Source organism: Polistes dominula, unplaced genomic scaffold (assembly GCF_049000335.1).
Source record: "Polistes dominula isolate Pdom_NZ unplaced genomic scaffold, Pdom_raw_medaka contig_15, whole genome shotgun sequence".
Classification (NCBI taxonomy): Eukaryota; Metazoa; Arthropoda; class Insecta; order Hymenoptera; family Vespidae; genus Polistes; species Polistes dominula.
Window position 1 is genome coordinate 7,387,501 of NW_028300915.1, and position 13,639 is coordinate 7,401,139.

The 13,639-nt window shown below is 35.7% G+C and overlaps 1 protein-coding gene across 2 annotated transcripts in view; it reads right to left on the reverse strand.

Annotated features, from left to right (window-relative positions):
* Positions 1 to 13,639, reverse strand: part of nAChRa7 (nicotinic acetylcholine receptor alpha7 subunit) — a 177,271-nt gene that overhangs the window by 20,805 nt on the left and 142,827 nt on the right. For both annotated transcript variants that reach the window (XM_089170238.1, XM_015330050.2), the window contains one exon: positions 709 to 889. In XM_089170238.1, the coding sequence (XP_089026364.1) occupies positions 709 to 889 (181 nt within the window). The remainder of the gene's footprint in view (positions 1 to 708; positions 890 to 13,639) is intronic.

A 13,639-nucleotide genomic window follows, 5' to 3' on the forward strand; every position in this document is an offset into this window, starting at 1 on the left:
TTTTTTTTTCTATTTTATATTCGGAACTGAGTATTTGTAGGATTATATGATTTTTAACCATTGAAAAGACTTGTAAAATATACAAAAATATCCAAGTACCTACGTGGTTTTCTTTTTCTTTTTTCTTTTCGAATAACAAATTATATCTTTATTATATCCAAACTATACCTTAAGAAAATAATAAACATTTGCGCGATATTTGATATACGAAATTACACATATATTTTGATTTTTCTTATTATTTTATGTTAATCTTATTTCTATATCATGAAGTTTACTCTTTTTTAAAGTAGTATACGTCCAGTAGATACTCGACGGAGTAACACTTCTATTGATGTTTTTTTTTACAAGTCTCTCTTTTATTTTTTCTCTCTCGAGAAAGTAGTCTTCTTGGTACAGAATGACAAAAAAAAGAGAAAGAGAAAAAAACGGTACATCCGAGGATGTTTTACAGAGAAAGAAAAAAAGAATAAAAAGGAAAAAAAGTAGTAGCAGTAGTAGAAGTAAAAGAAGAAGAAGAAGAAAAAAAAGAGGCGGAGCAAGGCGGGGCGGGGGATGGGGGAAAAATAAGCGTAGAAGAAAAAACAGTAGAAAGCGTATAAAAGCAAATAATGTGAGCTGGGCGGAGGGAAAGGGGCTAGGAGGCAAGGGGTTGCTTTTGGTAAGTACGGAAGTATTGCTGACCCCGTTTTTCAAAATGTTCCTTACCTGAAAGCCGTCGTAAGTCCAAGAGCCAAATTTCATCTCACAGCGCTGATCGTCAAAGGGGAACCAGGTAATGTCTATCTTGCAAGTGCTCTTGAATATACCGGGCGGCACGTATAAGCAGGTGCCATTGTTCTTTACGACGACGTTCGTTGGATAAGTACCGTCAAACCCTTCGTCCGCGCTGCAACGAATTAAGGAGAAACGATGAGAGAACGTGCTCTGCTCGATGATCCTTCAAAACGATTTATTATCGACGCCGATCGAACGATTTTCCTACCCATTAACGGAAATTCTTACACAAAATCGTTCAATAATTTTTCTCTTAATCTAAAGTTAGTATGATTACTGTTAAAACGAGAATTCGACGATTACCAGAATATTTGTCTTTTTTGTTTTGGTTTTTTTTCTTTTTTTTTAATGTTACTTTCTTCATTCTTCGACCCCTTTTTCTATCCATGTTTTTTTTCTACATTATTTCTTTTTTTTCGTTTTTTATTGTTTTTTCTCGCTATTAGTTTTCTTTTTTCTTTTTTCCTTTTCCCCTCCCCTCCTTTAGTTTCTTCTATCAGAAAGGATCGACTTTGGTCTCGTTTCAAGATGAAACGCAAAAAAGAAAGAAAAAAGTCAAGATGTCCGTTTTCGCGTCTGTTTTCCATTACTATTTCAAAGGACTGAAAAAAATCACAGTGCGCGCCCGCAATACCGAAACTAATTTCTAATAGAAAGGATTGGCCTGCTTTCGAACGATTGTGCTTTACGCTTTGCTTCGATGCATCCGAGAAAGATGTTGTAATAGCACACAAACGAATAAGAGATAAGATACCTACTCGTTGGCGTCTGTTCGGGATTCGCAAGTTCTTACGAAAAATGAGGATTATTCTTCGTAAAATATTCGAAAACGATATCAATTGGATTTTTTTTAATTCTTATTAATGATATTAAAAAATTTGATTAATTCGAAACACGTATGTCCTTTAAAACTCATTCTCGACGATATATAGAAATATTTTCTAATCGGATTTCGAAGGAAACAATTTCGTAATAATCTTTGAAGAAAAGAAATTCGGCATTTAATTCATACAGATTTATATTCGCACAGAAATTTATAATCTGTTATAAAAGAAATTAAAATATTTGCAAATAAACAATAATATATATATAATGGCGGGATTTGGTATTTGCGGCAATGAACTTTCGAGTTCCTAACGCCAATTAATAATAATAATAATAATAATAATAATAATAATAATAATAATAATAATAATAATAATAATAATCAGCCCACTCGATCCTTCTGTACGGGGCAGAAGTCTGGGCAGATTCCCTGAAGACAAAGAAGTACTGCCACGCAATGATGACGATACAGAGACAGAGCGCGCTGAGGATCGCCTGCTCCTACCGGACAGTCTCTGCGCAGGCTGTTCTGGTCGTGGCAAGCGTGATTCCCATAGATCTTCTTGCTTTTGAGCGCAAGAGGATCTACGGAAGAAGCGCAGACACGAGACTACAGGACGCAACATCGACAGAAAGGGACAACACTATGCGCGCGTGGCAACAGCGCTGGACGGAAGAAAGAACAGGCAACTGGACAAGACGACTCATCAAGGACCTAAGACAGTGGACAAAACGAGACTTCGGGGACGTAAACTTTTACGTAACACAACTCCTGACAGGACACGGGTACTTCCGACAATACCTCCACAGAATGAACAGAGTACAGACACCAAATTGCACATACTGTGGACACGAACGAGACGACGCGAAACATACCTTCTTCGCATGCGACCGCTGGACTGACCTAAGACGGAGACTCGAAGCGACCGTGGGAGACATCACCCCTGACAACATCGTGGAGGTGATGCTCCACGGAAAGGACTGGTGGCAATTAGTCGCCACATATACGGAGACTATTCTAAGACGGAAAAATGCGGACGGCTGCCTGACATGACGGACCTGACGCAAGACAACAGACTGAACGACACACAGAACACAACAGACGAATAACAAAACGACACACGGACAAGACCCCCAACCAGAAGTAATACTAAAGTAATCCCTGGTTGGGGGGAGACGCGGACGACTACGCGGACAGAAGTGGATTTTCCCCTCGCCTGAACAAGGAAAGATCAGGGGAGGGGGGTTTAGCTGATATGCGTTTTGGACGAAAGGATGAGACGAGAGTTCAACACACGGGGGTCGACTCTGCTTCTGACGTCGAGGGGCAATCCTCGACTGCGGGGGCAGGGCCGACGCCTATGGTCTATAAAAGATTTGCCTTTACTTTTTACCACGATAAAAACAAAAAAACAAAAAAAAAAAAAAAAATAATATTAATAATAATAATAATATATACATATATGTATATATAAATGTAGATTTTAATTTTATAAGTTAATTATTATAAAAGGTTATTTTATTATAAAATTTTATCTCACTTCTTTTCTTCGTAATAAAACGGAACCTCATTTGAAGCATAAGTAACATCAACGGAATGGGAAAATAACGAACGACGAGGTGAAAAATTATTTAATTAAATCCACGTTAGAAAGAAACTGGTTGCTCCTCAATGAAGTCTCGTGTTTTTTTAATACTCTTAAACAAGTCACCGCCGCAAGTACTATCTACCTTGGGACCATCCGACAGACTGAGACACCGAGAAATCTTTTCTATATCTACTCGAGAATCATCGAACAAATATAAAATCTTGATTCGAATCTCGTCCTCGTTACGTGAAAATACATTTCGTTTCTTTCAATAGTCGAACCAGATACGAAAACCACTTCATCTTGAGGATTTATCTGTTATTTAGAAGAAAAAAAAGGAGATGTGAAAAAAGAAAGAAAGAGAGGGGTGAAAAAGGGAGAATGAGGGAGAAAGGAAAATTCAAGATTTTTCATTTTCGTCTTATTTTCGATTTGTTTTTTTTTTTATTTATATTTTAAAGAATAGCAGGAGTATACAAAATTCAAATACGATTGAATACAATTTTTAATTATATTCAAACATTCATATTTTTTTTTTCATTTTTCACATATTATTTTCATTTAATTTCTTTTCTCAATTATTACTAATATAAAATGCTGAATATCAGAAATTTCTCAATGAATGTGTACCATAACGGTGAACCGGAATACCTAAAAGCTTTTACTTAATTTAATTGGGTAAAGTATACGAACCTTAGGAGTACGTAACTTGAATAACTTCCTGGTCGTTAAGCACCATTTTAAAATTATACGAATGGTTGATCATATTTGTAGAAATTATAAAACAAATATATACCCGCGATAAAAAATTTATTTATAATAATTTATTAGTGCAAATTTGTTTGATTTTAAAGCTATTTTCGCATTAATTTCTTTCACATAGTATAATCAATATAAAATATTTTATTGACGCTTTCAATTGATATTTAATTTTCTAATTATCTCTTAGTCATTACAATTTGACGATTTATAATTATATTAAAATAATACTTTAAAATGAAACGTTATATGATATAGATGGATTATTAAAAAATATGGAAGATGGTCGAACATTTGAAAAAAAAAAACAAGAAGAAGAAAAAACGATGTCCTTCATCTTTAAAAGTATTTTAGGTATGATGAGAAAATAAACGGCCGAAGGTTTGTCTCTGTTACCCCCTGTAGAGAGTTTTAACCCTCTTCTTGAGAAGAGATGCGAGGCTCGTAGCATGCGAAATATGATTTTGAATGGAATGCATCGAAATGATTCTACGGGGCTACGGATATAAGGCGGGTGGTGAATGGTATACATAATACACTCCCTCGTCCAGGCGACTAAGGATTGGTTGGAACTCAGCCAGTTGGCCACAGCCCAATCCGTTATTTCATTCTTTTTGAATCCACCCTCCGAACCCACCTCGCCACACCCACCACCACCACCAACGGCAAAAGCAGAGCCAGCCGCGCTACCCCTAAACGCACGACCGTTTCATCCGACCGTTTTACCCATCCTTTTCTAACACTCTTTTTCTGTTTCCCCTCTGCCCCCCTTCTTTCGTCCTACTACTACTCCTCTCTCTATCTTTCTATCTATCTATCTACCCATTTATCTCTCTCTCTCACTCTCTTTCGTTTCTTTTTGCCGCATGCTCAATTCGTAGAAGCGGCGCCATATGTGACATCGAAAATTAAATTCCTATCGAAGCGTCAACATCCGCACACTAGCAAGTTTTCCCTCGACCATCTTTTTACTTCGTTTCTTTGTCTTTGTCTTTGTCTTTCTCTCTCTCTCTCTCTCTCTCTCTCTCTCTCTTTCTCTCGAATACTTTTTTTCTCTATTTATACCTACATCCCATCTTTTTCGTCGTCGTACTTCCCGACGAAAGGTTTAAAGGTCACTTGTATTTACGCGAATCGAAATCAACCGGATAAATAGGTACGGTTCACCAACCGTTCTTTACACGCTCCTTCGGTAACGTACCACGATTGCTTCTAGCTTTACTGGAAATTCGAAATACTGCTTGATCGAAAAGGGCATGTACAGAGAGAAATAGAGAAATAGAAATAAAAATAGAAATAGAGAGAGAGAGAGAGAGAGAGAGAGAGAAAGTGGAAGTAAGAGGAAATCGTTGAAGCCTGAACTCGAATTCGACCTATGATCAAGTTTGTATTTATGAATGTTACTGGTATGAAAATGCTACAGGCGATGCTACTTCCTTACATCTTTTATATGACGTTTCCTTTACCCTCTATTACGATTAAAGGAAATAGAATTTCCTTTCAAGATAGTAACTTTCTCGAGTCAATATTAGCTTGGTCATGTCCTTACGAAGCGAATATGCGATATGAAGGGTCCTCTCTCTCTCTCTCTCTCTCTCTCTTTCTCTCTCTCTCTCTCTCTCTGTATACCAACTTTCGACCAACTACCAGTATCTATCTATAACACTGCTCTTTTAAGCGCGTATTGCGTAATTAATGGCCGTTGGTGAACCGCATACCGATGCGTGTCGAAAATTTCTAATAACTTTCTTGTTTAGAATGATAAACGAGCTTGTTTCTATGGATACAATAGAGAAGAATTTGGTGATCGGTCATTAATGGTTGACTTTCTACTAGTATATTTAACAAATAAAGGACTACGTTTTGGTAATTCGATGATCAAAAGTTCTACACGTTAACTTTTCATCACCACACTTCATCGGTCACGTTTATTACACATGTGTTGTATCTTAACGTGAACAAGAGTTAACGAACATTTGTTCATTTATGATGGCTCGTATTCTTGTTGATGTGTATATTACTTAAACGAAATGAGAGCTTACTTTAATTAATTAATTAATAATGAATTTATAACAGAATTAGGATTTTCAATGACTCGTGAATAATATCATATAATATATATGCATATGTGACCGAACATTACAACGCGATCATTTGAATTTGTATTATGAACAATGATGAAATTATCGATAAAAATAAAAATGGATTAGAATCATTCTTTGATGACAGAAAAAAGCAAACGAGGATGGAGAAAAAAATGATACGAAGTTTCAATGATTGTCAAGCAAGCAATTTTCATTCCATCACGAAAAAGAAGTAGAGTTCACTCTGTAGACATACTGTTACATGTAAGAGATTTTACAAAGGAAAGAACCCCAAAGAATACGATATATAAGTAAGAAGAGCGATCGACAGCATGACCTACGACCGAAGAGAAACTCGGATATACTTTGAGTGCACTTTAAGTGCAATGTTGCAGCGTTACCTGGTTAGACGAGAGCTAAGGTTTCTTCTTGAGACATTCAATAGAATGATGCTACGAACATTCAAGGTAGCCATGGTACTTACGTCACATTGACCCTACTATTTTTCTTTTTTTTTATAAAATAGACAGGATGAGAATCATCCTTGAAAAATCATGGATTTTTCGAACGTTTCGACTTGTCCTTTTACAATATTCGCGTGTAAGCTAAAAAGCTTTTGGCTTTTTCGATAACCTTCGGCAAGAATGTAGCATTCAACGAGACTTCCTATAAACAAACTGAATAATAAAAAGAAAAAAAATAAACAGGAGGAAAAATTGGAAAAACAAGAAAAGAGAGAAAGAAGAAAATAATTTTAAATTCGTTTTATCAGAATTATTTGATCTTTGTTTATATAATATGTATACTTTAAAGTATCAAGTAATAATAACTATAAAATTTGAGGTTGTGATCTAACGATGCAAAAGGTTGTTGGTTCAATTTAATGAACTTTCAGAAAATTCAATGTTTTCGGCGAATGCGTGAGCGATCATTGCCACGCGGTCTAACTTCCAGCAAATCCTACCTTTCACAAGTGTAAAGGAAACCTACTTCAGACTGTATGTGTGGAACTCTCCTATAACCATTTTCCGATTCTCTCCATAGTCTCCACTCCTGTAGGTAATAGTAACTACATGTTTATTCGTTATTGCTCGACATTTGGCACCAAAAACGCGAACAAAATGATTGTCATATACTTATCCAATAATTCGCTAAGATGTTTCTAAGATTGTAGCAACACATATCAAGATTTTACTGACTTTTAAAATGAAAAACTACTGTAATATAATGTACAGTAATAAGAATAATAATAATTCTCATCTTCGATCTTTTACAAACTTTAAATTGTCTACATTAAAAGATAAATATGACGAAGTTTAGTGAATTATATACTAACAGATAATCTTACAAGTATATAAAAATCCATAAAAAGAAATACAAACCTTTAACAATTCTTTCTTACTAATTCAAGAAAATTAATCTCTATATTAAAATAATCATAATCATTGGTCAAATATATATTTATTTAATCATCAATGATAACTCTATTATATTTAGATAAAATCAAATAAATGAGAAATGTAAGAATTAATGGTGTTAAAGGGCGAGATGGATTCTATTTGGTCGATTGTATCCACGATACCGTTCGATAATTTTCATATCCGTGAGGCTCAAAAACCACTTAATCTTCGTCGAGAATAGAAGAGAAAGACAGAATCCTAGGGAGAGACAGAGAAATACCTTGCATATACCAAATGAAACCAAGAGATAGAGATAGAGATAGAGATAGAGAGAGAGAGAGAAAGAGATGAAGGATGCGAGAGTGGGCATGCATTCGAAATTACATACTAGCGAATCGCACTATCCGGCAGGAGCTGCCGGTACATTGTTCACCACGTTGCAAACGATCTATTCTCTCAATACCTAATTACTGGAAAGTCGAGCGACCCGTGTGTCCGTTTAATCTGATTTAGGTTCCAATAACCTACGAGTGTGACAACTGAGATTGGCTATCCGAAACGATTTTCCGAAAAGCTATCTACGTATATATATATATAATATATGTGTGTGTGTGTAAATGGCCAGTTCGTAGAATAGTGCAATCGTTGGAATTCGCATTCCGCTTTCTTCAAAATGCCAGAAAGGAATACGCGTCACGACGCAAATTCGTTCTTTAAATTACTTATTATCACTATGCTGTGGTACGAGCCAATACGGTATGCATTTGTTGTTCAACTATGTATACTATTACATGTATGTGTTGGTATAAATATTTTACGAAGAGTCAGACAGAGACAGAGAGAGAGAGACAGAGAGACAGAGAAAGAGAAATCGAGTAAATGAGATAGTCGATTAAACTGAACGAATATTCTACTATTATAATAAAATCTCGTTCATATCTTTCCTTCTTTCTTCCTCTCTTTCCTTCTCTTTCACTCTTTTTTTGTCTTTATTTATTTTTCTACAATTTATAAACACAATTAAAAGGAATATCTTATATACGGAAAGAATTATTGAAACCAATTTTATTGTATCAATGATTTCGTCGATTTGAAATAACTAAAAAAAAAAAGAAAAGTAAAAATAAAAAATATGTGTAAAAACCAATCGAATCCTCTGAAAAGCATGAAAAAAGGGAGAGGAAATGAATTGTCAAACGAGTCTTTAATTGAAGCTACCTACTCTCGTTCTAGTAATTTGTATGTGTTATATAAAATACAACCGAAATCTTTATTTCTCTTTTTTATTTCTCTCTCTCTCTCTCTCTCTCTCTCTCTATCTCTTTTTCCAGTTTTAATCGGGTGTTCCCTTTGCGATACTAAATGCTATAAATGTTCGGACCACCGATGAAACGTGTGCTTTGAAATGTCCAGCGTTCATAATGTATTGGCAAACAGGGCACGGAGGTAAAAGAATTCGAAAACGGCAGGTAACAGGGATCGGGAATGGGTCGAACAGCGAAGGGGTTTGGTGGATGAGACTCGAACGAGAAGAAATAAGAGAAAGAGAGAGAGAGAGAGAGGAGAGACAAGAGAGAGGGAGAATAGAGAAGAGAGAGAAGGGGTAACGGGGATAGGGTTTAATCTGCTTTGGCTTGAATTTCAAAATACGCGATGGCTAATGCATATTGCCTTTGGCATCGCTCCAACTTTCCTATGCGGTGGTATCCTCCCTCTTGTCCTCTCCTACATTCCCATCATTTCTCCTCTGCGCTGACGTCTCCTTTTTGGCCTACCATACCCTAGGAAGTCCTCTCTCTCTCTCTCTCTCACTCTCTTAACAAGTACTCCACGCGCGGAGTCCACCTATGTGGCCAATGTAAACTCATTTTGTCATACATTAAAGCAACGTGATTCTCCTCGAGTTCTACTTCTACTTCTCCTTCTACTTCTTCGTCACCTCCCACAACCGGGCTGTCTCGAGCCCACTACAGCAACGAACGAACGAACGAACGAACGAACGGCTGTGTCCTGGCCCCAAACGATATTTATGCCATATTAATCGGCCATCTCCTTTGTATACGCCTGCATACGATGACTACGAACTCGTCCTACCCCAAGTGTGTTCATGATGTTGCCCTAAAATCCATGCGGCAAACCAGTCAACTTGATATATCTCGTTCATTCTCCCATTATAGATACTAGGTACTAATACTTCTGTTGTCAGTGTTGGTAGTGGTTGGTGGTGGTGTTGCCGCTACTACTACTACTACTACTCCTTCGGACCAATTCCAGAAGTCGGTCGTGTGGCGTCAAATTGCCGCCTATGATTATTCGGTTAGCTGAAAAGACACGATTATTAATGGCTCGTTTGGCAAAAAAAAAAAGAAAAAAAAAAATAGTCGACCCCTTCGTCTTCGTATTCTACATTTCCCTTTTTTACTTCATCGTTCGGTATCCTAAAGGTGCACGAATACTCTCTCTTTGTTCTTCCTTTTCTGGAGGACGATGAAAGTCGATCCTTTATAGTCTTATTAAACTTTAAGGATTCTCTCAAATTGAAAACTCGAGGTAGTGTATCCTCTCTCTCTTACTCTCCTCTTATTCTTCTCTTTGTGCAATCCTTGCTCTCCTAAGATGAGTTAAATCACGTTAGATATTAATGATCGTTAAAAACGTAGTAATTGAAAGCATGAACGTTGCAATTTCTCAGAAGCATCTTCGATGACAAGTCTCACGGGTTCGCTTTTTTTCTCTTTTTTTCTTTTTTTCAAATAAAACGAAAATGCTTGTTAAATCAGTCTGATGCGATTATCTAATATTTCAATTTGGAAATGAGAAAAAAAGGAAAAAAAAGAAAAATTTTCATGAAAGTAAAAATTTCGTTGAAGTTGTTAAACAAAAATGTATTATTTGTAAAAACATTCGCAATAAGTAGAAGAAATTTTTTTGTAATATTTGTCAATAATAATTAAAATAAATTCTCCGATTCGACTAATGAGCGTATATTGTACATATGTACTATATATAAATGCGAACCAAAACTCTCCAAATGATCAGCTATGTATTAAGTTCAACAGTGAGGATGCAATTGCTTACAATTTATCTCTGATCCGTTTCCTCTCTATCTGTATATATATATATATATATATATATCTTTCTGTCTATCTCTAATCAAGCTACCGCGGACGATAAATTCAGCTTCCCTTAATTCCTTTTCCCTTGTCGTATTTACCATCCTCGCTGGTGGCCTGATTAACGAACGCTGTCACTGGTGTGCATTTTGAACACAAAGTTTGGGAAGGAACGTCGCGTATAGGCTGTTCCGTTCGATCGCAAATAAAAGAATGAAAGTGGAACGAAAGTCGTTTGGTCAGACGGTCAGACGTATTCGACCGACGCGATTTATAGTATCGATTCGCTTGCTGCTACACAAATTAAAGATTTTTCTCTTTCTTTTTTTTCTTTTTTTTCTTTCCCTCTCCCTCTCCCTCTAGCTCTCCCTCTCCCTCCCTTCTCCCTCTCCCTCTTCCTCTCCCTCTCCCTCTCCCTCTCCCTCACCCTCACCCACACCCTCCCTCTCTCTTTTCTATTATTTTTCTTACTTCTTCTTTTATTATCGACAGATTAATACAGAAAATTATATTTATAGAAAAAAACTTTTATTTTCAATTATGCGATGAAAGTTTTTACTAGAAAATTGGTATCTTTCATTCTTTTCCCCTTTTTACTCCTTTTATCGATAGGATCGAAAACGAAGTTCTTTCGCTCTGATTCGCGATCCCCGATATAGATTGATCAACCTAACTGAATTTCCATTATTTGATCTTCTCCTCCTGCGTTTTGTCTATTTTTTTTTCTTCACCCTTTTTTTAATTTTTTATATTTTTTTCTTTCTTTCTTTCTTTTGTTTTTTTTTTTCATTTTGTCTCTTTTAGTTGACACTTGCGCTTCGATAAATTCGTAAGGTCTTCTGCTGCGAGAGCACGATAACGAATTTGACGTCAGCATTTTCATTCGATACATCCACATATATACGATGTTCGCGGTTACTAAAACTTTGGATGATATCTATATATATATATTTTATACATATACACCTATCTCCGATACATGTCTTTTGCATTACTGATTACCTGGCTATTTGAAAAAATAACCAAGAGTAAGAAATCTTTATAACTATGACATACTTATTTTTAGATACTGACATTTTAACACGAGCTTATCTCCTTGTTTCTTTTTGTTGTTTTTATTTTTCTTGTTTTTTCTTTTAATATCGATGTAACATTTATTTTTATTTTCCACGTTACGTCCTACGACGGTAAATCTTAGTCAATATAAAATTTATTTCGGAATAATGTAATGTTAACGGTATCTCGAGTAAAAACGGTTAATCCCAGAGTGAGAAGTAGAATGATTCAACCCTAAGAAGATATTGCAAATTTTCTATGATCGAAAAACGCGACTCGATTTGCAATGGATTCTCGTTTCACTCGACTGTCTCGGTGCATAAACCTCGACGTATGTACGTGTCACACGTGCGCACGTTAGTTATCATTTCGCGGCTCGACTGTGTTCTACTTCGGTAATTTTATGTTTCGTATAAAAGCATAGTATACGTGGACCTTTTACCAGTTACCAACCAACTCGATATTTTTTCTACGATAGATAGATTCGTAAAATCGACGATATTTACCGAATTTAAGTCATGAATTTTGTCATTATACTGAATTAAAAAAAAAAGCAAGAAAAACACGTTAAACTAATCATAAAGATATTCATTTTTATTCTATTTCTTCGAAGAATAATCGACTTCGTGTAGAGCAGGCATTTTTTTACGATAACATCGTTAAAATTGAGAAAATAATATACACAAAAAGTATGATAATATAATATAATATAAAATATTAACGTAGAAACATGAAAATAATAGACAAACTTTAGGGAGCAAAGTTGAAAACAAATGAGCTCTGTATTATCGCGAAATGATATTTTTTTTAATATTATAGTAAAGCGCTATATATCCCCCTTAATGAGTTTACTTGACGTTAGACAATTAATCTATCATACCGCAAACTTATTATTTTTTCATCCCGCATGATATATATATATATATATATATATATATATATATATATATATATTTATTTATTTATATTTATATCTGTATTTATATCTGAGTCTTCGATTAAAAAAAAGAAATATATATATACATCATTCGATTAATCAAGTATAAATCTATGGAGAATGATTTTTTATCTTTACAAATGGATCCTCCCTCTCGTTCAATTAGAAAATAGGGAGAGAAAGAGAAAAAATGAGAAGAAAAGAAAAAAAAGACAAAAAGAAGAAGGAAAATAAGCGACCATAGGCAATAGGTTAGATCGTAGCAACAAATCAAGATATAAAAATCTCATTTCCACAGGCTGCGAAGTAGGGGATCCCGTTCCGTTAAGTGCTTCGATGCACGTTCCCAAACACTGTCACAGGCAGAAGGATATATAGACGATCGGTGACCGAAGCTCCCGACAACCGTACCATTCATTTTCTCTCTTTTAATGCATCTTAAACCGAAACTTTTTAGTTGGACAAATACGATGCGCACTACCGCGGCATCGTTGGGTTCTTCTTCATCGTCGTAGTCGTAGTCGTAGTCGCAGTCGTCGTAGTCGTCAGTGGCTTGCGCCCGATACATTACCTACTTAAAAACAATAGCCAGGCCGCAAGCGTTTTCCGACAATGTATTTCCGTGAGAGGGAGTTACTTTTCCTGATTCTCTTTAAATGGTGACAGTGGCTTTGTTTTTAATGCGAGTGACCCACTTGGCCCAGCGTCCCATTTTGTCCCGATATTTTCTATGCCTCACAGGTAAATAGTATACTTCCTCCTCGCCTACCACCAAGAATCTAGTTCTCTTTCCCCTAACCCATTAATCGTTCTCGATTTTATATATATATATATATGTATACGCTAACTTTATCGATTTGAATAAACGATCGAGTTTAAGTACTTTGACGGGGGAGAGAGAGGGAAGAAAGAGACCATAATAATGGATACCCACATAAATTTTTTCGATGTAAAATTAATGCCTGTTTCTATCCTCCCTACCCCTTAAAAAAAGAAAAATTATATATACAAAAAATTTCCAACGATCTATCTGACCGATGTAATACAAAAAAAAAAAGAAAACCATACAAAAAAAAGTAAGCTCTAGAATAAATAAATA